The following is a 26,496-nucleotide window of genomic DNA, read 5'->3' as shown; positions in this document are numbered from 1 at the left end:
GAATGTTTATATGTTATCACAACTTATACTTGATGATAATGATATAATTATAAATATTTCAAATCATTCAGCTATCTAAACTTTTTAAATTTTGATTGATTATAGAGCAATATAACTATGGATTTCAAACAAATAGTTTGTGTATATTTTACACAAAATATAATATTACAGATGAAATATAATATAATAAATTGGAAATAATAAAAATAATTAAATAGAAAATACGAAAGACATAGAGTTTGAGAAAATAAATTGAAAATGAGTTGAAATTAAAATTTATTTCATCCTTCGGGGAAAAAGGTAAGGTAATCCTTCTCGACGGTGTACTTATGCTGTATTAATTGTACCTTTTATGCAGTCCACTTTTACTGGGCCCCACGAGTGTGGAACCATTGACCAGCTCGGTTAAGCAATTTACCCGATGCTACGTGCCTTACATTCCATCTTTGCCGTCGAATAATTCGCGGTCACGAAAATCAACGGTTCAGATGCGGCTTCTAGGCTTCTAGCATTTCACACGGAAGGAAGTAATAACATGCTTGCATACATTTCCAATATCCAATAGCTGTGATTTTTGGGTCAATTGGGCTCTCTCTCTCTCTCTCTCTCTCTCTCTCTCTCTCTCTCTCCATTTTCTCTATCTAGGACTGGCCCTGGCGACGGGACGTCGTGTTTCTGGGCTCCCGCCGTTGATCTGTGTTGCGTGCAGGTGGAGGAAGAGGGGAGGATTCGTGAATTCAGTGGTGGATTCCGGAGGTTTGTGTTGTGTTCTGTTTTGGTCAAGCCGAAGGGGGAGAGTAAAGTCAAGCACTCCCGATCGAGGTGCGTTTTGATGCCTGATTCCCTTTTTTCCCATCGGATCACTTAGGGTTTGTGAGCTCATCATTTCCTACAAGTGTTTTTCTGGATTAACCCCGGGAGGATTTTTAGCTGGCTTGATTGTTCGTGGATTGGGTTCGGGGAAACTTATTATATTTGCGGGTTTAGTGCTAAAGTTTGAATCTTTATCGAATTATGTTATGGGAAGTGAAATTTTGACGATGCAACAACTTATGTTTATTGCAATGAGGTAAGCCAAGAAAAGGGTATGGAATGAGTTGTAAATTAGTAATTGGGCGCTGAGCGCGTCACTTTTTGATGGACCTCCTCTGGGTTTATGCGAATTTGATTTGAGGCTTGTTAAATCAAGTTTACTTTTAGATGCGTGTGGATTTGCTGCTTATTTTGATGAACTTATCATATTAGTTTGGTGCATACTTTACTGTCATCGGAAAGCTTCCTTGGTGGTTTTGAAGGTGTTTGCAATTATGTAGTTTCGGTTCTCAATCTTTTTTATCTCGATTTTACCCCTCTTTCTTATTTCACATACAATTATTGCGTAGTTTCAAAGTATACTTTTTTGTGTTCTTTAGTAGGTTTTCAGTGAGAGAGGTTTTTGCTGGGAAATGCTGATGTAGTGAATTTAAAAAGATATTCCAAGATTCTGTGCAGTGTCAACTGTTGATAAAAGTAAGAAATGTTGGAGGGTCCAAAATTTGGTGGAATCATTGGCCTAAACAATAACCATGACTATTACGATCTCTCTCAAAATTTTTATCACAAGCTGAACGAGGGGTCAAATATGTCCATTGATAGTTATGGTAGCCTGCAGATGAGCAATGGTGGAGGCTCTGTTGCCATGTCCATGGATAGCAGTGTTGGATCAAATGATTCTCACACTCGTATTTTGGGTCACCAGGGCCTCAAGCATGTAAAAAATTATTCTGTCGCTGCTAGTGTCAATCACGGCAAAGGTTCTCAAGGGCTGAGTAATGATGCCCTAGCTAAAGCATTGATGGACCATCGATATCCCACAGAGGGACTTAGTAATTATGACGAGTGGACAATTGTCTTGAGGAAGCTCAACATGGGGCCTGCTTTTGCTCAGGGGGCTTTTGGAAAGCTCTACAGAGGCGTGTATAACAATGAGGATGTAGCTATAAAGCTTCTGGAGAAACCAGAGAATGATGCTGAGAGGGCACAGTTTATGGAGCAACAGTTTCAACAGGAGGTGATGATGTTGGCAAGGTTGAGGCATCCCAACATTGTCCGCTTTATTGGTGCATGTCGCAAACCCATGGTCTGGTGTATAGTGACTGAGTATGCCAAGGGTGGTTCAGTGCGTCAATTCTTGGCAAAGCGACAGAACCGCGCTGTACCCCTGAAATTGGCTGTAAAGCAGGCCTTGGATGTGGCAAGAGGGATGGAATATGTGCACGGTTTGAATTTAATTCATCGAGACTTGAAGTCGGACAATCTTCTAATATCTGCTGACAAGTCCATTAAGATTGCAGATTTTGGTGTAGCTCGTATCGAGGTTCAAACTGAAGGAATGACACCAGAGACAGGAACGTATCGATGGATGGCCCCGTAAGTTTTGTTACTCTGATTTTCTACTTGTATTTGGTTATTCTATTTTGGTCTTAGGAGTTGTTTGTTCGTTGAGTGGTTCTTTTTTTTTTTTAAAAAAAAAAAATTTGGTTACTGGCTTCCTGTCTATTTAATACGCTTTCTATTTTTGTAGCATGAAGTTTTTTCTTCTCAACCTTCAATGAGGTTAATCCAATGCATGCATATTTATGAATACATTTTATTTGTCAAAAATTATTGAAAGTTAAGCCATAGCCATTGCATCATGATACTTATTTGCAAATTCATTTTCAGTTTGATAACGTGTTTTACCATATCTGTTAGAACTTAGCAAGCTGCATTAGTGTATGCCCAGGTACAGTCAATTGCCTTTATAATTTTCCAGCTAACCACTTCCATCCCCCAAATAAAAAATAAATATAGAAAGGACTTTCATCTCTAATACATGTTTGTATATGCTTGCGGTTCTCATTTTGCAAGTTTTCTACTCTTGAACTGTCAGTTTTTGAGAGCAATCCGTTGAATTTTCTATTAGTTCAACAGCTCTAGTACGCAGTTAGTTTGTAAAAGTTTCTCGTCCATCAAACAGTTAATATCCTAAGATTGAAGGGAAAGTTGTTGGTTCACTTGGATGGGTTAGAGGTCTTGAGCAGTTTGAGTAAAGTACTATACTGACAATTCTGATATACAAAATGGTCGGTTCTGTTTTATTTTACATTTTTGTAGTGTAGAAAAAAGCTTATTTAATTTAAAGATTTGCTATCAGTCAATTTGTTCAGTGATCGGTTTATAATGTATTGTTACCACTAAAGCAGTTGCTGCATCTATGAGTTGTTAAATTGGCCTTTGTGTTTCACGATAAAAATTGTGTTTCTCATTTCATCTTTAATTTGGTATTTCAACAAACACATATGTTGAACAAATGATCCGCTTGTTGTAGACTTTATTACCATTATGATAAATTATTGTTTCCTATAAAAAAAAGATATATTTCTTCACTTTCATTATGGTACATAATTAGAACTGTGCAGAAGTTTGAAGAACTCATATTATTTTCTTTTAAAAATATTTGGTACAATGAAATGATGAATGCATTTAGATTATTCACGCAAGAGTTTCCTTTTGTTTAACTGCATCCAAACCTTGCCGTTTATAGTTTTGTCTAATTTTATAGATTTAATAATTTGTTTTACCCAAATATTTTTAGTAAAATTTGTAAGATGTTATAGAAATTTTTTTTACCCTAATATTTTTAGTATAATTTGCAAAATATAGAAATTTACTCCTGTTCTAATTTTTTGCCAAAGCATGGCACAATCACCCGCTGTTATCTGTAGAGCTCAAGTTATGTCAGTGCCACGTTGAAATAGCTTATTTATCCAGGTGAAATATTGTGAACTATAGCACCCTAATTATGGTGCACTGTCAAGCGATGCTAAATTCAAGTTTTCATGCATTTTCAAATCAACCACCAGGACTTCTTAAATTTTATCATTTTTCTGCATCTTTTTTCTTTTGTAATAATATTCATTAATTATATATCACGTGGTAGTCTTTTCTAAGCCTCATAATGAATACTCATGTTTGTACTTGTGCTTAAAGATTGACTGATACGACCACAAAATAGGCAGCAGAGAAATATACGAAATATATTGATATTAAATTCTGAAAACCAGATGTTAGTCTCGATTAGAATGCCACTAAATCAGGGAAGAAGAAAATTTCCTTTATCCTACCCCCCTCTCTCTCAATGTACAACTCACTTTTGACAAATTATTTCCACTCTAAATAACTCACTCCCCTACTTTTTATTTAACACTTGCTTATTGTAGATACGTCCTATTTTGAACCAGCCCAAATACCTCCCTAATCCAGCCCACTATTTCCCTCAAAACAAGGCCCATAACATTGACTTAACCTGTATCGCTGATTTTCATTAAATTTTGTCTGTGGTAGAATGATATTAATTGTTGGTTTCTGGTGCAAGTTATGTATCCAACGAATATACATGTTTTCTGAAGCCAATGTATTTATTTTTCGAATAAATTAAGTGATGTGAACACCATTATGTATGAAGAATAAGGAAATAAACTTCCAGAAATATATTTCTGGTTTTGGCACAATTATTTTTTATGGACTTGTGTACATTCGGATTCCACAATAATGGAATTGGTGAAAAATGGATATTCACATGGGCGGTGGGTAACTGTTAGATTAAGACCATTTTGAAATATCTGGGTATATTGCTGCATGTTTGAACAGGACTTGGTAAGTATATTTTCTTATAGAGTCGAGGGACTGACTGGATTTTAAGTCAATGGCTTTTGGTGATATGGCACCATTTAACCCCAAAGTTTTGGTTGCAGCTGCAATTTTTTGGAGCATGCTAGGCAGCACAACACACATGTCATTTGGAGAGTCATCGTAACTTATCCTTGCTTCCAACTTGTAAAATTAATTATCGATATATTTCTAAGAGTATGAAAGCATTGCCGGCAGTTTGAAACCTGGTCACACTATATTATTTTGGTTATTAGTTTTGTAGTTTGTTGAGTTAGTTTTACAAGGTGACAACGTTTGTTGTTTTGATTTATCTTTATGCTGAAATGGTTTCGTGAAGAATTAAAAACTGCAAAATGTCGTTATAGTTCTCTGAATCTTAACCGGATTCAAGTTTACAAAAAATTTCATTATAGCTATTTCCTAAATGCCGCTGTAATTGGAATTCGTGAGTAAGACAATTTGGAAATGAAAATAATTTTTAAAATTTTTTTTTGGCTGTTTGGTTGCAATTTCTTGAATACCTGGATTGGTACTGAGATATTTGATACCTTGGGATTAGATTTTATATTTCTTTTCGTTTGCAAGTGTTTTAATGGAATGCAATGCTTAAATTACAGGGAGATGATCCAACATCGCCCCTACACACAGAAAGTTGACGTCTATAGCTTTGGGATTGTGCTGTGGGAGCTAATCACCGGAATGCTTCCTTTCCAGAACATGACTGCTGTGCAGGCTGCATTTGCCGTGGTCAATAAAGGCGTTCGACCCACCATCCCAAATGATTGCCTTCCTGCTCTAAATCAGATCATGACGCTTTGCTGGGATGCCAATCCCGATGTTCGGCCCTCCTTCTCTCAAGTAGTTAGAATGCTCGAGGTTGCAGAGACTGAGATCTTGACAAATGTCAGAAAGGCTCGTTTCCGGTGCTGCATGAGCCAACCAATGACCACGGATTAAAAGTTGGAGGATGGTGAATTGATTTTGTGTCTGCTCTATGTATGTTGTATGTATCAGGCCTTTATTACTTATCTTCAGGTAGAAAATTTGAGAAAGTTTAATATGACTACAACTGATTGTTTTTGTGGTTTTCCTCTCTTTTCAACTTTCTGGGATTTGAGATTCTGAATTACTGATTATATAGTAGATTTGATGTGTATTCATGCATTTCTGCCTTTTCTGTTGGATTTAAGGCTGCACTATTTAGTTTCGTTTAGATGCTACCTTGATTCCAGATTTCCTGCATGAAAACACTATATTTTTCACTCATGACTTTTGTAGTATCAACTCTTAATCCAATAAAGTCCCGCTTCTCAAGTGAAGGTTGTCTTTGGTTCCTTGTTGGAGCAATTTTTTAAGGGGTTTGACATTTTGCAGCATTTAAGCAGTCTAACTTATTTTACAGTAATATTATTTATTTATTTGGGAGTTGCAATTTTTATCCTAAAATGCTTCTATTTTGCACATAAATAAATTATATAGAATTTTCTCAAATGTCTCAACAACAAACTTAGAACTTAGAATAGAACTTCGAGTAACATGAGCTCATTCAACTTTTTCACCACTCTCAGAATGTGGATATAACTATAATATTACACACGAATTCAACGTATTATTACACAGTGAAAAGTGAATTCTTCCACACAATTAAACCAATTGTAAACTACATTAGTTCATGAAATAATATATATATATATATATATATATATATATAGTGCAATTAATTGACCACAACAATAATAATAAATGATTATAAATAAATTATTAATAATAACAAAAATATAATAAAGAAATTGCTAAAATAAATAATAAGATAAATTTATCATAATATTAACAATAAGAATCTTTATAATAAAAACAACTTAATAATATCAAATTAAATTAACCACCCACAACTAGTGCTCTTTCGCAAGCCTACCTTATTATGAACTAGTCATTTTTCGCAAACTATGCACACGTACATATTAAAAAAATGTCAGTGTTAATTTTTTTGAATTAGAGATATTATATTAAAATTAAAAATGTTAAAAATAATTTTTTAATAATTGTTTATATTATGAATGGTATGATTATTTAATTTAAAAATCATTAATTTACTAAAATGAGTTTAATGATATTTTTAGTGAAAAATAGAATATTTTGTAATTGGATAAAAAAATATTTTTTGTTTATAAAAAATCAGACTATGACACCAAAGTATTCAAATTTAATAATATAATATAGATCAATACCTTACATTTGATTTTGAATCTATTTTTTTATCTCGATTTTGAGTCTAATTGTAAGGGATTATATATTCATTACCTAAAATTCAACCTCAATTTATTAATTGGTTAATTCATAATATAGATTGTAATTTTTTCTTGACTTTATTGTATAAGATAGCAATAGACAGTAAATATAAAAATAATTTGGTACAAGTTTTTTTTTTTACCGGAAGGTGGACCCGAATCACTCATGTGGAGTGATGCGAGCCGTTCATTGCACGTGCAGAACAAACCGGAAAGCACCTAAGCCAAAATGAATCATCCACACATTCAGGGAACCCAGAGCAGATCACAGCACTCGAAGACCAAAATTACCGAAGAAATTTGCCAGTAGGAAGAGCAGAAATAGCTCCTTCACTTTCCCCGATCGTCCTCCAATGGCGGTAATTCTGCGAGATCTGTATCCGTTTTGATTTATTATTGGTCTATTTCATTTGTAAAATATATGGACGGGATATTAATGCTTCGTTTCTGCGTTACTGCTTCATTTCGGAGTTTTTGGTCGTTTCTTTGTTATTGTTTCTTCAGGATTCTTCGGGCACGACGCTTATGGATCTGATAACGTCGGATGGTTCATCGACGAAGCTCCCCGCAGCATCGGCTGCTACGGCGGCGTCGCCGATTGATTCGTCGACGAACATGGCGGTTGGTACACCCGTGCCTGTGGCGGTGGAGAGGAAGTCGAAGAAGGGGACTCTAATGCAGATCCAGAGTGACACTATCTCTGCTGCTAAGGCGGCTTTCAATCCCGTCCGCACTAACATCATGCCCCAGAAGCAGAAGAAAAAGGTATTTGTTGTGGTTTACTCTCCTCAGAAGTAGTAGACTCGTGCACAGCGTTTGTCTGCATTTAATTGTGTAGTTGCTCTATTCTCGAGCTCCTCAACTGTGCTATTTCCATATTGGAGACATCTTGCTTGCAAGTTTGCGTTTTTATGGAGTCGAATTCGTGATCAGCTGAGTTTCTCTTGCGAATAGGCCTGTACCCTTCTGTGATGTATTTTTTTAGTATTTGGTGCATAATTATGTTGACATTTTCAATTGTTGATTTTTTTTTTGTCTTATTATGTGGCAGCCCGTTTCTTATGCTCAACTTGCAAGGAGTATTCACGAGTTAGCAGCCTCATCCGATCAAGTACCTGGCATTTTCTCGAGGATAGATTTTGTCTTTCTTGCTTTATGACGATTTTCTGACTGAGTGATTCTCCTTTTTGGTTTGGTGAACATTTGTAGAAAAGTTCACAAAGGCAATTGGTACATAAAGTATTCCCGAAGCTCGCAGTGTACAACTCTGTTGATCCATCCTTGGCTCCATCTCTTCTAATGGTACGAAAACTCAATAGCTGTTAGTATTTGCTTCAAATTTCTGCTCAGGAAACTAACTCACACTCCTGTGACATATGAATCATTATAAACTACTGCAGGGTCTGTCTTTATTCTTTTCAAATTTATCATCTTAGAGATATGATCTCTAATTGGTGCTAGAAAGTTATGTAAACATGGACAGGGGTGTGGCATGTTGGTCTGAATGATTAGTATTCTTCGGTCGAGCTTCACTTCTTGCAACTATAAAGAGTTACTACCGTTGCACTAAATCTTTTATGCCACCAAGATGGACTTTGTGGTCTAATACTTAATATGATACATAAAGAGATGACGTTGTCATATTTTATTTCAAGGCAGTTGTACTATAAAAATACAAGTTACATTAGCCATTAGAGCTGGAAGAAGTGCTTCAGAAACTTTCATAATAGAAAAAACTCTTGGATATGATTTTGAGTTGAGCTGATGACAATAGTGGAGCGCTATAAGTTCAAGAACATAGAAAACTTGCTGCTTCCCCATAGACATTTAATTTCATTTACAGGACATGCTGGTTAATATTACAATTCAGTATTAAAAAGAGGAGAACAAGTACATGTTACTTGTGGAATAATAGGAATTATTTATTGTTTCAGTCACCTAGTTTCTTCTAAATGATCGGCCTTATCATCCTTAATGTCTGGAACTCAGTTTCCAAATAATCCCATTGCACTATTTTTGTTTAAATATTTTAAGTTGCATGTACCGGTCATTTTTTAAATGAAATTTTGATTAGTTCTGCAATTTTTTTAAACTGTAGCTTGACCAGCAGTGTGAAGATAGGACTGTATTGCGCTATGTTTATTATTACTTGGCTAGAATTCTATCAGATTCTGGTTCCCAAGGTTTAAGCCCAGGTGGTGGGATTCCTACTCCAAATTGGGATGCTCTGGCTGACATCGACACTGTTGGAGGGGTGACAAGAGCTGATGTTGTGCCTAGAATAATAGAGCGGTTAACTTCAGAGGCTTTAAATGAAGAAGTTGAATGTGAGTGATAGCCTTTTTTTCTTGTTTTGCAAATCATTACCATGCATATTGTTTTTTGCTATGTAGTTTGGATTACAGTGTATGAATTGAAACATTGTTCATGTCTAACAGAATGAGTGAATTATTTTGTGTTAATTTTAAGTAATTACTAATTAGTATACGGTCAATTAAGTTCACTGCAAGATTGGGCTCTTTTCCTTAAGTACAGTTACCAATAGTAGACGAAATCAAGATATTTTGAGTCTTGAGGCCGAAAACAAAAAAATGTAATTGGAGATATAAGAGAGACGAGCAAAGAAAAGTAAGGAGAGGCGAGCGGGACATGGAAAAAAAAGACTACTTCTACATAGCACAAGTTTTGGTCAATCTGTGCAAGTTATGAAGGCTTTACCTTACCCTTTAAAGGTTCCAGTGTGTGCCTTAGTGAGAGCATGGCGCTCTGGCATTCTCACTAAACAACTATGAATTGGTGAACAGGGCCTTTTAGTTTGACAACTTGACTTACACACTAAATTATTGTATTCTCAAAAAATGAAAAAGTTGCTGGTTATTCATTAAACAACTATGCATTGGTGAAGACGGCCTTTTAGTTTGACAACTTGACTAAACACACTACATTATTCTCAAAAAATCAGAAGTTTGGGCCCTGTTCTCTTTGTGTTGATCATCACTACTACTGATTGCAATGTTGTTTGAACTCTTAACAATTAGGACGCAACATTTTTTTCTCTATTGACATATGCCACTAAGCCTGCCTTACTTATGCAATTGTTATCATTTAATTGCCAAAAGGGCTTTTCTGCTGGTTATGGTGCTTGCTTATTCATATTAATTTAGCAGCTGAGCTTAAGCCTCATCGTAATAATCAGTTAAGCCTCGTAGTTGATTGACAGTTACTGTAAAACGCTAATAATTAATGCTTTGTACAAATGAGTGTCCTCATTTTCTCCCCTCATGACTACTGATCACTGGTGAAATTAAGAAATTTATTAGATAAATCTCATTCCAGAAACACTGTTATAGATAGACACCACCACATGTATTGTTGCGGTTTTTGAGAAAATGGTTTTAACAAAAAAAGTGATATCATAATTTAAAGTCTGGGGGAATGGAGATGAAAGGAGTGTTTCTGGATAACATGGATTGTTGGGGTTGTTAAGCATTTAAAGTGGCAGTCTTAGCGTGGTTTTATTTGTCAAGAAAAGGAACACCATATTGGAAGTATAATGAAATGATCAAGAATTGGATGTGATTCATCCCATTGAATCGGTGTTTTGCTTTATGGGGTGGGACTACTAGCTTACTCATTGCCTTGCAGGGGTAGAATGAGGCCTAAACGAGAGGGGTTACCGGTTGGGTTGGTGACATGTTCCGGGTTCAAGTACAAGGACCTAAAGAACACTCTCTGTTTTATAAGTCATGCACTTTTATTCTTGTTTAACTTTATGATTTTGAGGTCCATGAGCCTTCATTACTCAGGCAAACTTACTTCTCGTTTGCTTGGGACTTTATTATAGCAAACCTTTTAGCTTATTCTTGACATAATAAACAGGATAAAGGGAGTCCAGGAATGGGGAAAATGTTTATTCAGTTGTCAGTTTTCTTACTTCTTTGTACATACACCAAATGAAGTTGGAGAGATTCCATTTTAGCGGAGCTTATCATCATGTCTTTTGATTAAGATTAATTATACCCACCTCGAGTCTTAGACACGTTAAATTCAAATTCTTTAGGAAAGATATTTGATTTTTTCAGGATGATTCATTGTTACTGCATGGCATATTTTTTGTAAGAGAAATAAAAAGCCTGTAATTCTTCATCTTGTCCTTCATACTTTTTACCTTCTCTAAAATTTAAATTGAATTAGAAATGAAAGATAAATATGTGATTATTTTGTGCTTTTGAGTTAATTTAGTTGTTTCAAAATATATAAGATTTGTGTAAACCTTCTTGCTAAAATCGTTCATTGATATTTTCTTGTTTTATTTTGTTTGAAGTTCATGCACGGAGACTGCAAGCCTTAAAAGCTCTGACTTATGCACCTTCTAGCAACTCTGAAATTTTGTCTAGGTTGTACGAACTTGTGTTTGGCATTCTGGATAAGGTTTGTATTCCCACACCAGGGGTTTACCGTATTTTATTTATTTTTAATTTTTGGATAATCTATGACCATTTTCTGCTGACTTTTTTTGACATGTGATAATTGGTTTGTTATTTTAGAACTGCAAATTTTTACTTATTTTGAATTGTGCTTATGTGTTTAGATCTAACACATCGTTGCACGATGTTTGGTACATCCTCATAACAGCATAATCAGTTTCTGCCTTGATCAGCTCAGTGGTGTTGATCTGTGTGTCAGTTAGTTAAAACTAAAGAAAAGAAAGTTTTATTGGTTGGTTTGGTTTTGCTCTCAGTGGTCATTATGTTGTCATCCCTGTCTGGTGGAAAATCATGTCGTCGATTATTTTTGTTTTATTCTTCTCTTGGAGGACTTGCGTCAAGGAGATGTTGAGTTGAAATTCATGAGAAAGGGCTTGAGTTTGTTTAGTTTTGTGAATATTTGTTTGATAGGCTTTTATGATATTCTTTTTTTACTCAATAATTGAGAGGAATAATCTTCTCTGAGTAAGTTGATGCAGCAGCAGCAGTTTTTGTTATTGTTGTCAGTTGTCATTATAATTTCTAATAACAATTTTACATAGTTGCTATTGCTGTTGTCTGTTCATTTATCAGAACATTTAACATTGGAAAATGAGACGATTATTATGTAATCTTTTCCGAGGATGTTAAAACTTGAAGCAATTTTGAATTCTGCAGTGTTACATTAACATTTTGACTGCAGGTTGCCGACCCTCAGAAACGAAAGAAAGGTATCTTTGGAACGAAGGGTGCTGATAAGGAGGTAGCCTTACCAAGTTACATTATATTATAGGTTTTGGTTTTAGGTTTATTCTGCAACTTGCTTAGATAGTTCACCTCCTTAGTATGCTACTCCTGATATTGTATTTTGTACTGGATTCTGACTTGAGGCAGTTATATTATTTTGTCATCATACCTGGAAAAGAATAATAAACAAGAATATTATGCAATTCAAATCTGCTTTGCCTGTGGCCAACCTCTAGTTGCCGCATTTTGTGAACTTGAATCGTATTGGCTATTTTCAGGGGCTGAATCTCATCAGACATGATATCTTACTGCCTTGGAAAATAATATAGTTTTAGCTCTTTTATGCATCAGTTTCCATTATAAACCCTCATTTGCCATGCACCACAGGTCTATGGAAGGGGCTTCTGTTTGCGGATGGCACAGAATAATTGAACAGAACAACTTGACAATTCAATCCAATCCTATTTTGGTTTTTGTTGTTTTAAAATCGAAGTCATGAATTTCAACTGAAAAATGTTCTTACCGTTTGAGACACCAGAACAAGTAAAAAAGCAGTCGCAGGAACTCCCTTTTCGTGGTGCATTGAAATTTATATGTTTGCAATTATATGTTGCACAGTTAGAGAAAGTTCACGTCTTGTTTCTGTCTTACCCTCTATATTCAGGTGGGGGAATTGAAGTCCCTGAACTAGAGAGTGGTAAGGATCATGGTATTTGGCAATCTGGATTGGATTGGTTGTTGGAAACAAATGTTGTTCTCCCAAAATTTTGTGCTGTTATTTTATAAATATTATTCCTAGTATTTTAGATAACTAGGTTGTCCAGCAGTAAAATTCACCGCAAATTCTCATAAAACCAAACTGAAATTGGGTTGAGGCATCTTCTTGTCCTTCCTAATCTGCCCTCTGGAATATCTTTTGCTAGTCTTATTTGGTTCAACTTTATTGTCACGAGTTGTCTGATACTGTCTCCATGCAAAAACTATTGATGGTGCCATGGTGGTTAGTTTCAGACCTTCAGTATGCCTTTTTAGAGCACTAAAAGCACTTTTACTTTAACTATATGCTGCATTACTTTTTTGTGTTATGCATGTTAATAACGAAATCCATGTTTGAATGTTTTTGGTTATTTGATGGTGCTTGTACTTGACACAGTTAATTCAAAACAGATGTATTTATATGACACCAATGTTTTAATTCTTATTATCTTGTTTTGAGCATTCAAGTAATAGTGTCTTCTTTTTATTGTGTTTGTGGATGATCATCTCTCAGTCTGTCATTCGAAGCAATTTACAATACGCAGCCATTAGTGCCTTGAGAAGGCTCCCTCTAGATCCAGGAAATCCAGTATTTCTTCATCGTGCAGTGCAAGGGTTAGCTATCTTTCTTTTTGGTGATGTTTTGATCTGAAAGGATCATGCAATGAAGCATAATGACTAATCTGTCACATACCGATGTTTCTAAATTTTGTTTTGTATACTTGGATGTTGGTTTTCTAACTCAGATCAAAATTGTGTGACTTCTGTTGTTGTCTATTGCTGCTTTTACTCTTTTTTTAATGTACCATCCTCTTCATTTTATTTTTTCTACATAAAATAGCTCAATTGTCGATCAATTCCTTGATTTTTTGTTTTTTATTTTCAATAGCTTAAATTTCTAATTTTCTGTTGTGACATTTTATTTTCCTTTTCCCACGACCTGTGGTGGTTTTCTCTTCTGCATTGAAATATACACAATATTTCCGATACCGTATTGACAAATTAATGCTTGTAAGGATAAAACTGTTCCATTTCGAGTTTCTTGAGCTCATTGCCAAACCACCATGGCAGAGTAATTCAATATTTTGAACTTTTAAATTAAATAATCATATCAATCATAACATAAAAAATTAGTATAAAAGTTTTTAAAGTTTAAATTTTTATATAATCTCTGAAATTCAATATTTTTTTTTAATATTTTTTAACACATCGCATGCGAAGGAGCTCTAGTTTTACTTAAACAAGGTTGAGTAAGAATTTTTTTTCCTATAGAATCTTATGACTTTTGAACAAGGGTTTTGGAGAAAATTGTTTATATGGCTGCAGTTGGTTTGAATAATTTAATTTTAATTTCATGGAAATTCAATAATGCCACCAGAAGTTGATTTTAAATTTGCTCATCGACTTGATTTGCCATAATGTCACGCATATTCATTAGGGAAATTAGTGTTTATCTGTACTGCGTATATATATTCTTCAGGGACCGTGTAGCATCTTACATTAACTTTACATTTATATATTTACACACCAGTTCTTAGGCCATTTCAATGTCATTGCAGTATTTCATTTTTGGATCCTGTAGCAGTGAGACATTCTCTGGAAATTCTATATGAATTAGGCACAAAAGATCCCTATGCAGTTGCAATGGCTTTAGGTAATGCGATCACTTTGCGCTTTGAAAGTTGTTCGTTCCATTATTTTGTGTTTTGATATGTGTTGAGTGTCCATTCTTTAGTTTTGTTGAAGCATGATTTAATAATTCTATTGACGCTATGTTTTTATTCTTTATTCCTGGACTTCAAAGAGGACTCTCTAAAGGTACTTTAGGTGAAAAAATCCTTACCAAAGCTAAGCAAATTGACTGGAACTTAAAATTCATATTCACGACCTTCATTGGAAATAAGTAACCTGTAGTCTAGATCGATGAGGAACTCTTTAAAAATACACGTTCCTTTAGAAACTGTTAGGCCTAAAAGCAAACATGTTCTTTCAGCATCTGCCCTGCTAACTACACACCTTGTATCACTGCTTCTAAAACGTTATATGCTCATCTCATGTTGGGATTTTAGATTTTGGATAAATTTTCACCATAAACTTTCTGAATTTTGCAGGGAAGCATGCCCAACCTGGTGGTATGTTCGCAATTCGTTTGCTACTGCCTTAATATTTTATTTAATCATACAAAAACCAGTTTTATCCTGTAATAACTGTTTTCCTTCACAATATTAAAAAAAATTGGCCTTAAGGTTCCTTGTAGGCTTGTATGGTTATCTTAATCTCAGTTTCTATGAATCAGGGGCTCTTCAGGATGTTCTGCACTTACATGACGTTCTTGCTAGAGTTGCACTTGCTAAGCTGTGCCATACCGTGTCTAGGGCTCGTGCATTAGATGGTACTTTGATAACTACTGAACTTTATACCTGTTCTTCACGCAAGATCTCTTTTACATATTTTCGACTGCAATTTATGAAGAAATGCGAATGATGCTTTTGTTGTTGCAAGTTCAGAACGTCCGGATGTCAGGTCTCAATTCAATTCCTTACTGTATCAACTCCTCTTGGATCCCAGTGAAAGAGTTTGTTTCGAGGCTATACTTTGTGTGCTGGGTAAATCTGATAACTCCGAGAGGTATGCATGAAATGTGCACAATTTTTTTCTCAACCAATTATTGCTTTCAACTGGTTGTGATTTACTGTCCACGTCAAGTAGATATTTACTTCTTAGACTGCTTAATTTTCTATCATTCATTATAGGACTGAGGAAAGAGCTGCCGGGTGGTATCGTTTGACTAGAGAAATACTCAAGCTTCCTGATGCAGCTCCTGTTAAGGATTCCGGTTCCGAGGCAAAAGATGCAGTTCCTCCGAAGTCCAGCAAAGATAAATCTTCAAAGTCTAGGCGACCACAGCCATTAATTAAACTTGTCATGCGCAGGTCATTTACCCTCTTTAACTTGTCCTACTCCTACATACTTGCATGCATATATAAACTATTGATATGCTTGTTAGTCTGGGTGTTTATAGATAGATCTTTTTATTAGGCTTGCGGAGGATGTTTTTGACAAGCTTTGGGCATTACATTGTCCTTCTGCTGTATATTTTCAGGTTGGAAAGTTCGTTTCGTAGTTTCTCGCGGCCTGTATTGCATGCAGCAGCAAGGGTTGTACAGGAGATGGGAAAAAGTCGTGCTGCCGCCTTTGCATTAGGTTTACAGGATATTGATGAAGGGGCTAATGTGAATACTTTTTCCGAAAGCAATGATTCATATGATCTAGATATAAATCCAACTGCACCGTCAGAAGGTATCGACGATGATTTGTTGAATCTATCACTGTACCATTATAAAAATTTCCGTTTTCCGAAATTTTCTACAACCAATGATTGTTGCAATGAACTGCTTTAACTGAATGCAGCCAAGTGTCAAATTGTTTTGATGTTATCCTTCAAAATTAGCACATTATGTGAATACGTCTGCGTCTGAGTACTCAAGAGCAAGATAGTAACTGTGACAAATTTGTATAAGCATTGCATTGAAATTGTTGCCTTTTCGTGGGATGCAAAATCATTCTGTGCAATATAACAAGCTTTATATTCTATAGAAAGATTGAATTTGTATCTCTGTGTAGGTTTTTTCTTTTCTTTATATTTTTTTTGACTTCATTGATCCTATTTTTTTGCTTTTGTTGCTAGGTATGCGTAGAGTTCCCTCTTTATCTAGTGAAATGGGTGCTAAGGACACAATTGCGAGCTTGTTGGCTTCATTAATGGAAGTCGTCAGAACCACTGTTGCATGTGAATGTGTTTATGTGCGAGCAATGGTGATCAAAGCGCTGATATGGATGCAAAGTCCACATGAATCTTTTGATGAACTAGAATCCATCATTGCATCCGAACTCTCGGATCCATCTTGGCCGGCAACCTTGCTGAATGATATATTGCTAACACTGCATGCTCGTTTCAAGGTACTCGGGAAAATGAAAAAGTAAAGCTAATCCATTGTTAGTTTACTTTTATTGTCACGAGGTAATATGTAATTGACAGATTTTAACTGTTTACTGTGGAGCCAAAAAATCAATTGTCAAAATACTGAAGAAATATGGGCTCTCATCGAACCATATTTATTTACTCTTAACGATAGAGTTGTTGTCGAGTTCCTTCCCTAACTGTGAGGTGTTTTGCGGATTACTTCCGCTATCCTTGTAAACTTCTCTATTATTATAAATAAATAATAGTTTTCGATCCAAAAAATATATATATTTAACCATAGAATGCACAACTTTAATTCTACATTGATGTTGAAATTTAACATCACACTATACAACCTTGATTTTCTAATAATTTCATGTCCCATCAAGTTTGCCATGCCATAGGTGACCTCAGCAGAGATTTTCGGCTTGTGCCATCTTCGTTTATGCCAAGAGAGTATGATGCTTGCAATATCGTTTAAAATTTTGACGTCTATGTGATTTTTTAAAAGTAGTATTCTCTGTACATTAAGTTATAAAACAAGGATGAATGGTGACTGAAGACGAATTATACGATTGATAAAGTGCAAATAGATTACCTTAAGTATCTGAATATCAAATGACATTTGAAATAGAGTGTAACCTTTTTATATTGTGATGTCATTCAGCTTCAGGGAGCTAGATTTTTCTAGCAACTTAAGACAAGTTTCAAAGGAAAGAGCTTGAATTTGTAGCTTGTTAGTTGAAAATATATCAAGACATTTAAAACATACCATCATTCGAAATGCTAAAAACCAGATATTTGTTTGCTGACATTTCAAATTCAGAAATACATAGTGTTGAAAAGAGCATAATATCATCTCGCAGTGTCACAGATAATTGTTTGCTTGGCATTTGATTCTTGCCTGCTAGTTTCAGTGATATTTTTTTATGCGTTTTAGCTTATGTGTGCAATTTGAAATTGAGGACTTTAACACAGTTCTCAATTTAAGAAGTTTCATCTGTTAATTTTCCTGAATACATATGTTCATGTTTTTTGTTCTTACCTTAATTTTTTTAATGTTTATGGTTCATTAGGCTAGTCCAGATATGGCGGTGACTCTTCTTGAAATTGCAAGGATATTCGCAACCAAAGTTCCAGGGAAGATCGATGCTGATGTGCTTCAGCTTCTGTGGAAAGTAAGTTAAGATGACCAAGTCAGACCAGTTCCGATAATTTTGATTCACTTCTTTGCCTGATCAACGCTTGTTTGTAGACTTGTTTGGTTGGAGCTGGACCTGATGGAAAGCACACAGCTCTGGAAGCTGTCACAATAGTTCTTGATTTACCACCTCCCCAACCTGGCTCGGCCTTAGGATATAGCTCAATTGACAGGGTGTCTGCTTCTGATCCAAAGTCAGCACTTGCGCTGCAGCGATTAGTTCAAGCAGCAGTAAGTGATTTGATCAATTAATTGATCCTGTATGTTTAACTTGTTGGTAATTTCTTATTTAATCCATATCCCGTGGATTGATTTTTCTTGTCATTTGCTTATTTTTGTCTCTTTTTAATGTAGGTTTGGTTTCTTGGAGAAAATGCAAATTATGCAGCTTCTGAATATGCTTGGGAGTCAGCAACCCCACCTGGTACTGCTTTAATGATGTTGGATGCAGACAAAATGGTTGCTGCTGCCAGCTCTCGTAATCCTACTTTAGCTGGTGCTCTGACTCGACTCCAAAGGTGTGCTTTTAATGGAAGCTGGGAGGTATATGCTTTGTAATTTGGCTTTCTTCCACATGGTCTCATCACACAAGTTGACAATATTGACATTTGAACCCATTTTATGCTAGACATTTAATTTTTTTACTCCAGTGTTACTACTTGTTGAAAATCATGGTCTATCAACACTATAACCAAACAAAAATCTCTCTTAAATTATATTGTATTTCACACATCTTCGATATAAGAGGAATATGGATGTTGCAAAATTTATCTTGATATTTTTCAGAGTCTTTCAGTTGAGAATTCTGATATATTTTACTTTGCACGTGCAAATGAATATTTGATGCCACCTTTGGTCTTTTTAAAAAAATGAGCACCTAAAGACAATTCTAGGAAATAATTCAAGTCTGAATATTTTTTAATTCTTTCCCAGTGTGAGATGAGTACTGTTTTATATTTTTCGATGTGCTTACAAGATATGATTGGAAAATTTGATGAGAAAGATTTTAGTAGTGAAACACATTAAAATAAACTAACACTTCCCATGAGTCCTTGTTTTAATAATTTTACTTGGTAATTTTCCTCTTTTTGCTGGATGCTTAGGATATATTGTGAAATAACATGGTAAATGATACTTCATTGGTTCTTAATTTTCAGGCAGACCTTAAAGTTTCTTTGGCCTATTCTGATTTTGTTGTTCCAGGTCCGAATTATAGCCGCTCAAGCACTGACTACACTTGCCATCAGATCTGGTGAGCCATACAGGCTACAAATCTATGAATTTTTGCATACTTTGGCTCAAGGTGGTGTACAGTCTCAGTTCTCAGATATGCACACTAGTAATGGAGAAGATCAAGGAGCAAGCGGCACTGGCCTTGGATCATTAATAAGTCCCATGTTAAAGGTCCTAGATGAAATGTATGGTGCACAAGATGAACTTATAAAGTGAGCAATGAGAATTTTGTTACCTCCTTAAGGCTTGTTAACTTGTTGAAAAGTTATGCTTGGAGCTTAATTAAAACTTGTACTTGAATGTTCAGGGAGATGCGGAATCATGATAACGCTAAAAAGGAGTGGACCGATGAGGAACTTAAGAAGCTCTATGAAACACATGAAAGATTGCTTGATCTTGTCTCGCTCTTTTGTTATGTTCCTAGAGCAAAATATCTTCCTTTAGGACCAACAAGGTATGACTCCCCCTTCTGCTTCACCTTGCAGAAACTGAAAGCTATTTAGTCATCTGAGAAAGTGTTTAATTAAAAAAAATTTAACCATAGATTAGTAAGAAAATTGTAGTTGTTAGCACTATTTTTTTCCTAAATATTATCGTTGTGGCCTGTGCTACGGTGTTTGGTCTTCCTAATGGTGAAGAAAGGGCATTTACCTCTGCATTGGTGATTTTCTTCCTAATGTTGATAATTCAGTTTCTCAGTATCTACCACAGATGGTGCATTTTAAAAGGTGGCAAATATCAAGCACTGCTGGGACTTAAAGTTGAAATTTAAAAAATGAGGAAAATTTACTCGTTCAGGTTAATAACTTTGGCAAAATGTTGATTGTCATTGTGTTTGAATGTGTAAAAATGAAAAGACAACACTATAAAACAAATCCAATGAGAAGAAAAACTTAACATGATTGTACTAAGTTGAGACGGATTGTATAGATACTCACTAATGGTTCAGCAGGAAAATTGAGGACAACCATTTTTTGTTGGGTGGTGGGTGATTGTACCCTCTGATGGTTGTCGTTGAGAAATTTGGCTGTCTGAGTTAGGAAAGAGCATAATGCGTGAAAAGTTGGTTGGGTGTGCAGAGGTATTGAGAATTTATGGCATCGCGGTGATGCTTAAAAGTCTTTTCACATATTGTACTCTTTTAGAATTTGATGACAACAGTTTCTTCATTTCTTAAATCAAGTTGCCATTATTTTGGAAGTGATAATGCAACCAATACTTTCAGTCTCTCATTTTCTTTTAATTTGATAACTAACAAGCCAATCAATCTTTACAATTGCCATGCATTTGAGAGAATCCCAAGCATGATGAGTTGAACAATGTATGGAGTTAGTCTAGGTATATATAAAGCAAGCATTTGAACGTAACTTGAATCCCTTTTTCTTAAAATATCGTGCTTTTGATTTGACTTTATTATATCTGATTTGCCAAAAGACAGTTTCTTATGGTCTAGTTGAAATAGCTGGAGCTTAGAAATATCAGTTTGATGTTCCTCTTAGGTCAGCAATAAGATTTTGGTTAATGGTGAAACCACCTGTATGCATGATAGGATAGATACCTATCCATGTGTCCACATATTTGCACATGTGGGCAAGTTAAGTGAACTCTTCTATATTAAATTTAAATATAAAATTATACAGTATACATTCCAAAGATTTGGTTAGTTGACAACTAAAATTCAAATTTTGAGAAACGTAATGTAACTCCGTTGAAGAAAGTTATTTTTTAGTATACAAGTATCTTCATAGTCCCCTGCTTTGGCATGCACTAGAAGATAGTAAGTTATATATTATTATGCGGTGATGATAAGCGAAAGATAAACAAATCTTTGAATCTCCGTAATCTGTTGTGTGTGTGTGATGTTTGCCTGTTCAATAGTGTCTTGGCGATTAATTTTGGTGTATTGTTTCTGTAGGGTGAATGTCTTGTTTCAAATTGTTCGTGTGTTGTGTAACTGTATGGTTTTCCAGTGTCCTTGGACTGAAAGCTACTTTTTCACATTTTTGTTATTTTGAGATGTTATCATCCGTGTTTTCTGTTTGTATTTTTGTCATAGACAGAATTTCAACTAGAAATCAATCTCAATGTGTTTCTTATTTCATTTGATTTTGCGATTGCAACAGTGCAAAACTAATTGACATCTATCGCACTCGGCATAATATAAGTGCATCGTCAGGCCTCAATGATCCTGCTGTTGCGACAGGGATTTCTGATCTTATTTATGAAACTACAAGAACCAGGATTCCTGATCTTATATATGAAAAGACTAGAAATATATCCGTTGAACAAGATGTACTTGACGACGACCTAGTTAATGCTTGGGCTGCAAACCTCGGTGATGATGACTTAATGGGAAACAACGCGCCTGCGATGAACAGGGTGAGAATTTATCAATCTGTTTACATGTAATGGTTTTAACATAAGTTTTAAGCATGATTGTACCCTATATTAGTATATTTTTTCTCAAAACAAATGTTTTAGTTTTTGAAGGATGTCTTGACTACCTGTTTTATGCTAGCTATTTCCCTTTCGTACAGGCTCATGGATGCGATTTTAAGTGTTTGCTTCCTGAAAAAAATAATGATTGATATTTGAGATTTATTAGGGAAACAGCCCATCTTTTTCAGATTTTTTTTGCAGTTGGTTTGCCTTATTGAGCCAGTAAAGATACTTAGGATAGAGTAATGAATGTTGGCAAATGTCATGTATAGTAGAACCTAAAGCGTGCCACTTGCTTAAGATTTCTCAAACATGTATAATTATTTGCCAAATCCAACATAGTTATAGATTATAGTCGGGTGTTTTATCTTTAAATGTTGTTATGGTGAGCATGCCTTAAGAAATTAATTTTACAGGACATGGGGCCTAGCATGACCATATTTCACCTTGAAGCCGTATCCTTCTAAAGTTGGGAATTATTATGTATTGGCATTTCTAAAATGATTACGTTCCCTCTCAGATACTAAATAAATCATGCATAAAAATGAATAAAATAGCAATTGATGTGCATTTGTTCTAGCTATTCAGAAAAAGTAATACACATGCAAGGCATGACACAAAAAATTGTCTGAATACATAATTTGATGTGTGCTTGACTTACACAATTTACACAAAAGACAAATGTTGCAAAACAAATATTAATTTTAATATCTTTGAAATTCATTGTTAAGTTATATGTTTCATTATTATATTTATTTTATCCTTGTCATGCCATGTCTTTTATTTTTGAAAATTGGCATGTTGTTTATTTTGTTTTTCCCTCTCCGTGAAAATCAGGCCCTTACAATAAAAATTTGTGTGTTTAAATGTATTTTTCGTTTCTTTGGCAATTCTAGTGGTACAAAAAATTTAAATGAAAAATTTTATGGGAATATCGCCAATACAAATTCTGGTTGGGAGGATATTTTGTAGTAATAATTGTATTATGAATTTTTTATATTGTTCATTAATTGCTTTGATACAATCATATTTTCTTGCTAAAATAAGATGTGAACTTTATTTAGTCTGGTCTAATGAGGTTATCAGAATATAATGATATATGTGGTCAGTTTAGATTAATAAGCCGTAGCTTAAAAAGCATTTATTATGTTGGCTTTTTTAGGTGCTTTTATTTAGGAAAAAAACAGTTTTAGTATTTTATTTAGAAAAGCAGAAGCAAGTTTAATATATAGACGCAGTAGTAAAGGAGAGCTTATCTTTTATTTAGAAAAAAATTAAAGCAGATGCTACATTTTTTGGCTTTTGGAAAAATGTTTGAAGCACTTTTTTGGAATGAGTTTCTCTATCAAAACACAAGTTTTTTAGATATTTTTATTTAAAGAAACTCTCTCTGTTATAAAAGTTTTTCTAACCAAATGCACTCTTAATATAGCAAATCATCCTCTGAAATGAAGTTTTACTTTGATGGCATTATCTAATATCATTTAATTCCATTTTCTGGGAGAGAATACCTTATGTATCTATCTGTCTGTTGTAGCTTCTAATGTTGGAGGACACTAATATTTGTTATTCTAGTGGTTACTGGAAATATATTCTTACTGAAAGTAGAGGTTAAGTGAACATGAAAATTCTAGCCGATAAAGGAATTGTTACCGATGAACTTCATGAGTCAATCTCCAAATCCTTCTCGAAGGAAATTCGAAGGGAACAAAAGAACCATTTAACCAAGTTGATTTTTGCATTGAAGCAACTTCGTGAACTCTTATCATTTTGGGTTATTTATGTTGTATGCTGCCATGTCATTTCTGTAACACATATGAGACTTGTTCCTATTGTTTTGATTGTATGTGACAATATCACTCTATATGTTTGCTTCACAACAGGTTAATGAGTTTCTAGCTGGTGCTGGTACGGATGCTCCTGACGTTGAGGAAGATAACATTATTTCTAGACCTTCCATGAGTTATGATGACATGTGGGCAAAGACTCTGTTAGAAACAACTGAGATGGAGGTTAGCATCACCAATCTACTACATGGCCTAGCGCCCGTAAATCTATTGATGGGTGATATTTATAATCTATCTTATTCTGCAGGAAGATGATGCAAGATCTGGGTCTTCTTCCCCAGATTCAATTGGATCTGTTGAGACATCCATATCCTCCCACTTTGGAGGAATGAATTATCCATCATTGTTCAGTTCAAAGCCATCTACTTATGGGTCTTCTCAGTCCTCCGTATGCATTTATAATTGTATAATTTAATATTTCATTCACACCCATGTGATAGTTCTCGTGTTCATCTTTACAATTGATTTTTACCTGCTGAGTGCTATCAAACTAAGACACACACGCAAAGTTGGCATAGTTTCTTAAATTCCGAAACAAAATGACGTTTATGTTCACTTATGAAAGGATTTCTCTGGCTAGACTCAATAATATGCCTATAAATGCTAGGGATCTTCTGCGCATGTGCAAAATAGTGGATAAATGTTTCTGTATGAGATGTGATTTGCTTGAGTCGCTTATGCAGGAAAGGGCAGGTGGAAGCAGATACAGTGCGTATGAGGGGCCTGGTTCTCCGGTTAAAATTCTGAACTTGTGTTTTTCGAGTCTCTTTTGAAATGGAAATAAAAAACCTCAAATGTTTGACCAATTGCAGATTAGAGAAGAACCACCTCCATATTCATCGCCTGATCATCGAAGATATGAATCATTTGAAAATCCATTGGCCCCTGGTTCACGCAGTTTTGACGAAGGGCGAGCTTCTTCAGGGGCTCCACAGTTTGGGAAGGCACTTTATGACTTCACTGCTGGTGGCGAGGATGAGGTGAGTTCGATATTTATAGACTTCTTTTGATGAAGCTTTGTTGGTCGATCTCGGAACCAGCTAAAGCTGGAATTCTGTTTTAGTTCTCGACGCCTCGCCTACCTTCTTGGAGGTGTTTGCCTGTCTTTACTCTTTAGCATGTTGGTAATGCAGCTAAATCTTACGGCTGATGAAGAAGTTGAGATTGAAGATGAAGTAGACGGCTGGTATTACGTAAGTTCACTGAAACCTGGAAAATTTTCCTAGCCAAATTTTTTTACTAAAAATGTGATGGAATGGAAGTTTTTCTCAGTCACGTATTGAAAGTTCTGTGAGCTGTGGTTGTTATCGCCAACCCACTTCACACATAAATTAGTAAGTTGTAGTTAGGTAGTGCATCGAATCCTAAACTCAAATTCGAAAAGCTGGAATCTTGTAACACTGGAACCATCAAGTTATCCACCTACTGATTGGGTTATTCATTCATTCTATAGATGGATCACATAAAGTCACTTCATGTGGGGTCTGCTTCAAATTTCTTTCTTAGTTTCTCGACCAACTGTTCCACCTTTTGGAGCATCTGCCTTCATATGGTTAGCTAACGCATTGGCAATTTCAGGTCAGGAAAAAACGTCCCGGGAGGGATGGAAAAATGGCTGGGCTGGTTCCCGTGCTTTACGTCAGTCGATCTTGACTCCAACAATGATGTCCACACATCGAGCCGTGTTCTTGATCTTGCACAAACTCAAAAGTTAGTGAAACTCCCGTTTTTGTTAGTTCACGTTTGTTTTCTAAACCTCTAGATCGGTTTGTCATCGTGTCGATTTCAGCCAAGGTGTCTCATATATGTTATATATTCATATCTGTGTTGTACCTTATTTACATCCAGTTGGACATCTGTGTTCATATTGGTGTTGTTCCTTATTTACATCCAGTTTGTCCTTTGACTCTGCTTGTATAAACAATTCCGACCTTGTAATTTTGCATCCTCAATTGTTTTAGCCATCTTTTCCTCGGGTAATTATGTCGTTATAGTTATAATTGAGATTTCGATTTCAAGATCAAGGGTATCCATTATATTTCTAATTTGGCTTTAGATATTTTGCAATTTTTGCTTGAGTTTATGTAGATTCTTGCATGTTTTACGTCTTACCCTTTCAACCCATTATTGTTAGACCACAGCACAAACTAATTGTAGAGATCAAACTTTATTCTACAAGGAAAAAGAATCGAACCAAATCATTATTTAACCAATATCGAAATAATGGAAATGAAGTTGTTAAGAATTTGTTGGTACGGGTACGTGGTGTAAAATGAAATTTACAAAAAAGTTAGCAGAAAAGTGTCGCAATAAACTTTGAAAGAAAACCAGAAAAGTAAGTCGAGGGTTTTTAAATCGAATTTGCTCTACAAACGGTGTTTATTGAATATGATAATCGTCTTTTACGATATGACTTGTGTTTTTTGATATAAGCATTCCATATTATAAAATCTAACGAACTGAATATGTTTTTTGAACTCCCTAGTAAACAGAAACGAAAATTTTACACAAAAATATGCACTGAAAGAGTATATATTCTGAATGTAGAGGTCTATTTATATTTTTCCATAAGTCGTAGGGGCAATTTCGCAAATTGTTGTCTCTAGGTTTAGATTTAACTTGATTTTTCAGATATTGAATCTAATTGTGCGGGGCGGATCTAGGATTTTTACGATAGAAAAATTATATATTCCAATATAATTAATGACAAATTAATAGTAGCAATAAATAATTTTTGACTTCTATCATAAAGGAAATTTGCTTTAATAAAAAAAACTTAATTTTGTATAATAAAATTATAAAAAATAAAATTGTTTAAAAAAATTACTTAAAAATCAGAAGTAACTGTATTAAAGGTTTTACA

At 34.9% G+C, this 26,496-nt stretch overlaps 2 protein-coding genes and 1 long non-coding RNA gene across 4 annotated transcripts; 2 read left to right on the top strand and 1 right to left on the bottom strand.

Annotated features, from left to right (window-relative positions):
* Positions 1–578: 578 nt before the first annotated feature.
* Positions 579–5,856, top strand: LOC142546013 (serine/threonine-protein kinase STY13-like). Of its 2 annotated transcripts, none has more exons than XM_075653486.1 (3): positions 579–822; positions 1,416–2,409; positions 5,310–5,856. In XM_075653486.1, exons 2-3 carry the CDS (start codon positions 1,517–1,519, stop codon positions 5,647–5,649), a joined length of 1,233 nt encoding a protein of 410 aa, XP_075509601.1. In that variant the 5' UTR covers positions 579–822; positions 1,416–1,516; the 3' UTR covers positions 5,650–5,856. The 2 variants fall into 2 exon arrangements, with proteins under 2 accessions (XP_075509601.1, XP_075509600.1); XM_075653485.1 differs by having other exon boundaries at positions 1,413–2,409.
* LOC142546014 (uncharacterized) lies at positions 2,514–5,310 on the bottom strand. Its single transcript, XR_012820406.1, has 2 exons — positions 3,955–5,310; positions 2,514–3,921 (listed from the first exon to the last, which is right to left on the bottom strand). It is a non-coding gene; the product is annotated as an uncharacterized LOC142546014 (long non-coding RNA).
* A 1,337-nt stretch (positions 5,857–7,193) lies between the features above and the next one.
* Positions 7,194–25,678, top strand: LOC142546012 (uncharacterized). The gene is made up of 27 exons (XM_075653484.1): positions 7,194–7,339; positions 7,485–7,745; positions 8,032–8,091; positions 8,190–8,282; positions 9,079–9,307; positions 11,305–11,411; positions 12,150–12,209; positions 13,464–13,564; positions 14,509–14,603; positions 15,061–15,081; positions 15,246–15,341; positions 15,457–15,577; positions 15,703–15,882; positions 16,053–16,249; positions 16,638–16,909; positions 17,990–18,091; positions 18,169–18,345; positions 18,469–18,657; positions 19,318–19,559; positions 19,655–19,801; positions 21,471–21,726; positions 23,670–23,798; positions 23,881–24,021; positions 24,317–24,367; positions 24,446–24,613; positions 24,767–24,826; positions 25,212–25,678. Exons 1-27 carry the CDS (start codon positions 7,334–7,336, stop codon positions 25,284–25,286), a joined length of 3,636 nt encoding a protein of 1,211 aa, XP_075509599.1. The 5' UTR covers positions 7,194–7,333; the 3' UTR covers positions 25,287–25,678.
* Positions 25,679–26,496: the final 818 nt, after the last annotated feature.

Source organism: Primulina tabacum, chromosome 5, assembly GCF_025594145.1.
Source record: "Primulina tabacum isolate GXHZ01 chromosome 5, ASM2559414v2, whole genome shotgun sequence".
Taxonomy (NCBI): domain Eukaryota; kingdom Viridiplantae; phylum Streptophyta; class Magnoliopsida; order Lamiales; family Gesneriaceae; genus Primulina; species Primulina tabacum.
The sequence above is the reverse complement of the archived record's forward strand: the minus strand, read 5'-3'. Positions and strand labels throughout refer to the sequence as shown.

Bases quoted from the DNA above. Each gene is read 5' to 3' on its own strand.
- LOC142546013 (XM_075653486.1), top strand. From the start codon at position 1,517: ATGTTGGAGGGTCCAAAATTTGGTGGAATCATTGGCCTAAACAATAAC. The intron at 2,410-5,309 runs GTAAGTTTTGTT...CTTAAATTACAG, and splicing joins ACGTATCGATGGATGGCCCC to GGAGATGATCCAACATCGCC.
- LOC142546012 (XM_075653484.1), top strand. The intron at 24,022-24,316 runs GTATGCATTTAT...TCGCTTATGCAG, and splicing joins ATGGGTCTTCTCAGTCCTCC to GAAAGGGCAGGTGGAAGCAG. The intron at 24,368-24,445 runs GTTAAAATTCTG...GACCAATTGCAG, and splicing joins ATGAGGGGCCTGGTTCTCCG to ATTAGAGAAGAACCACCTCC.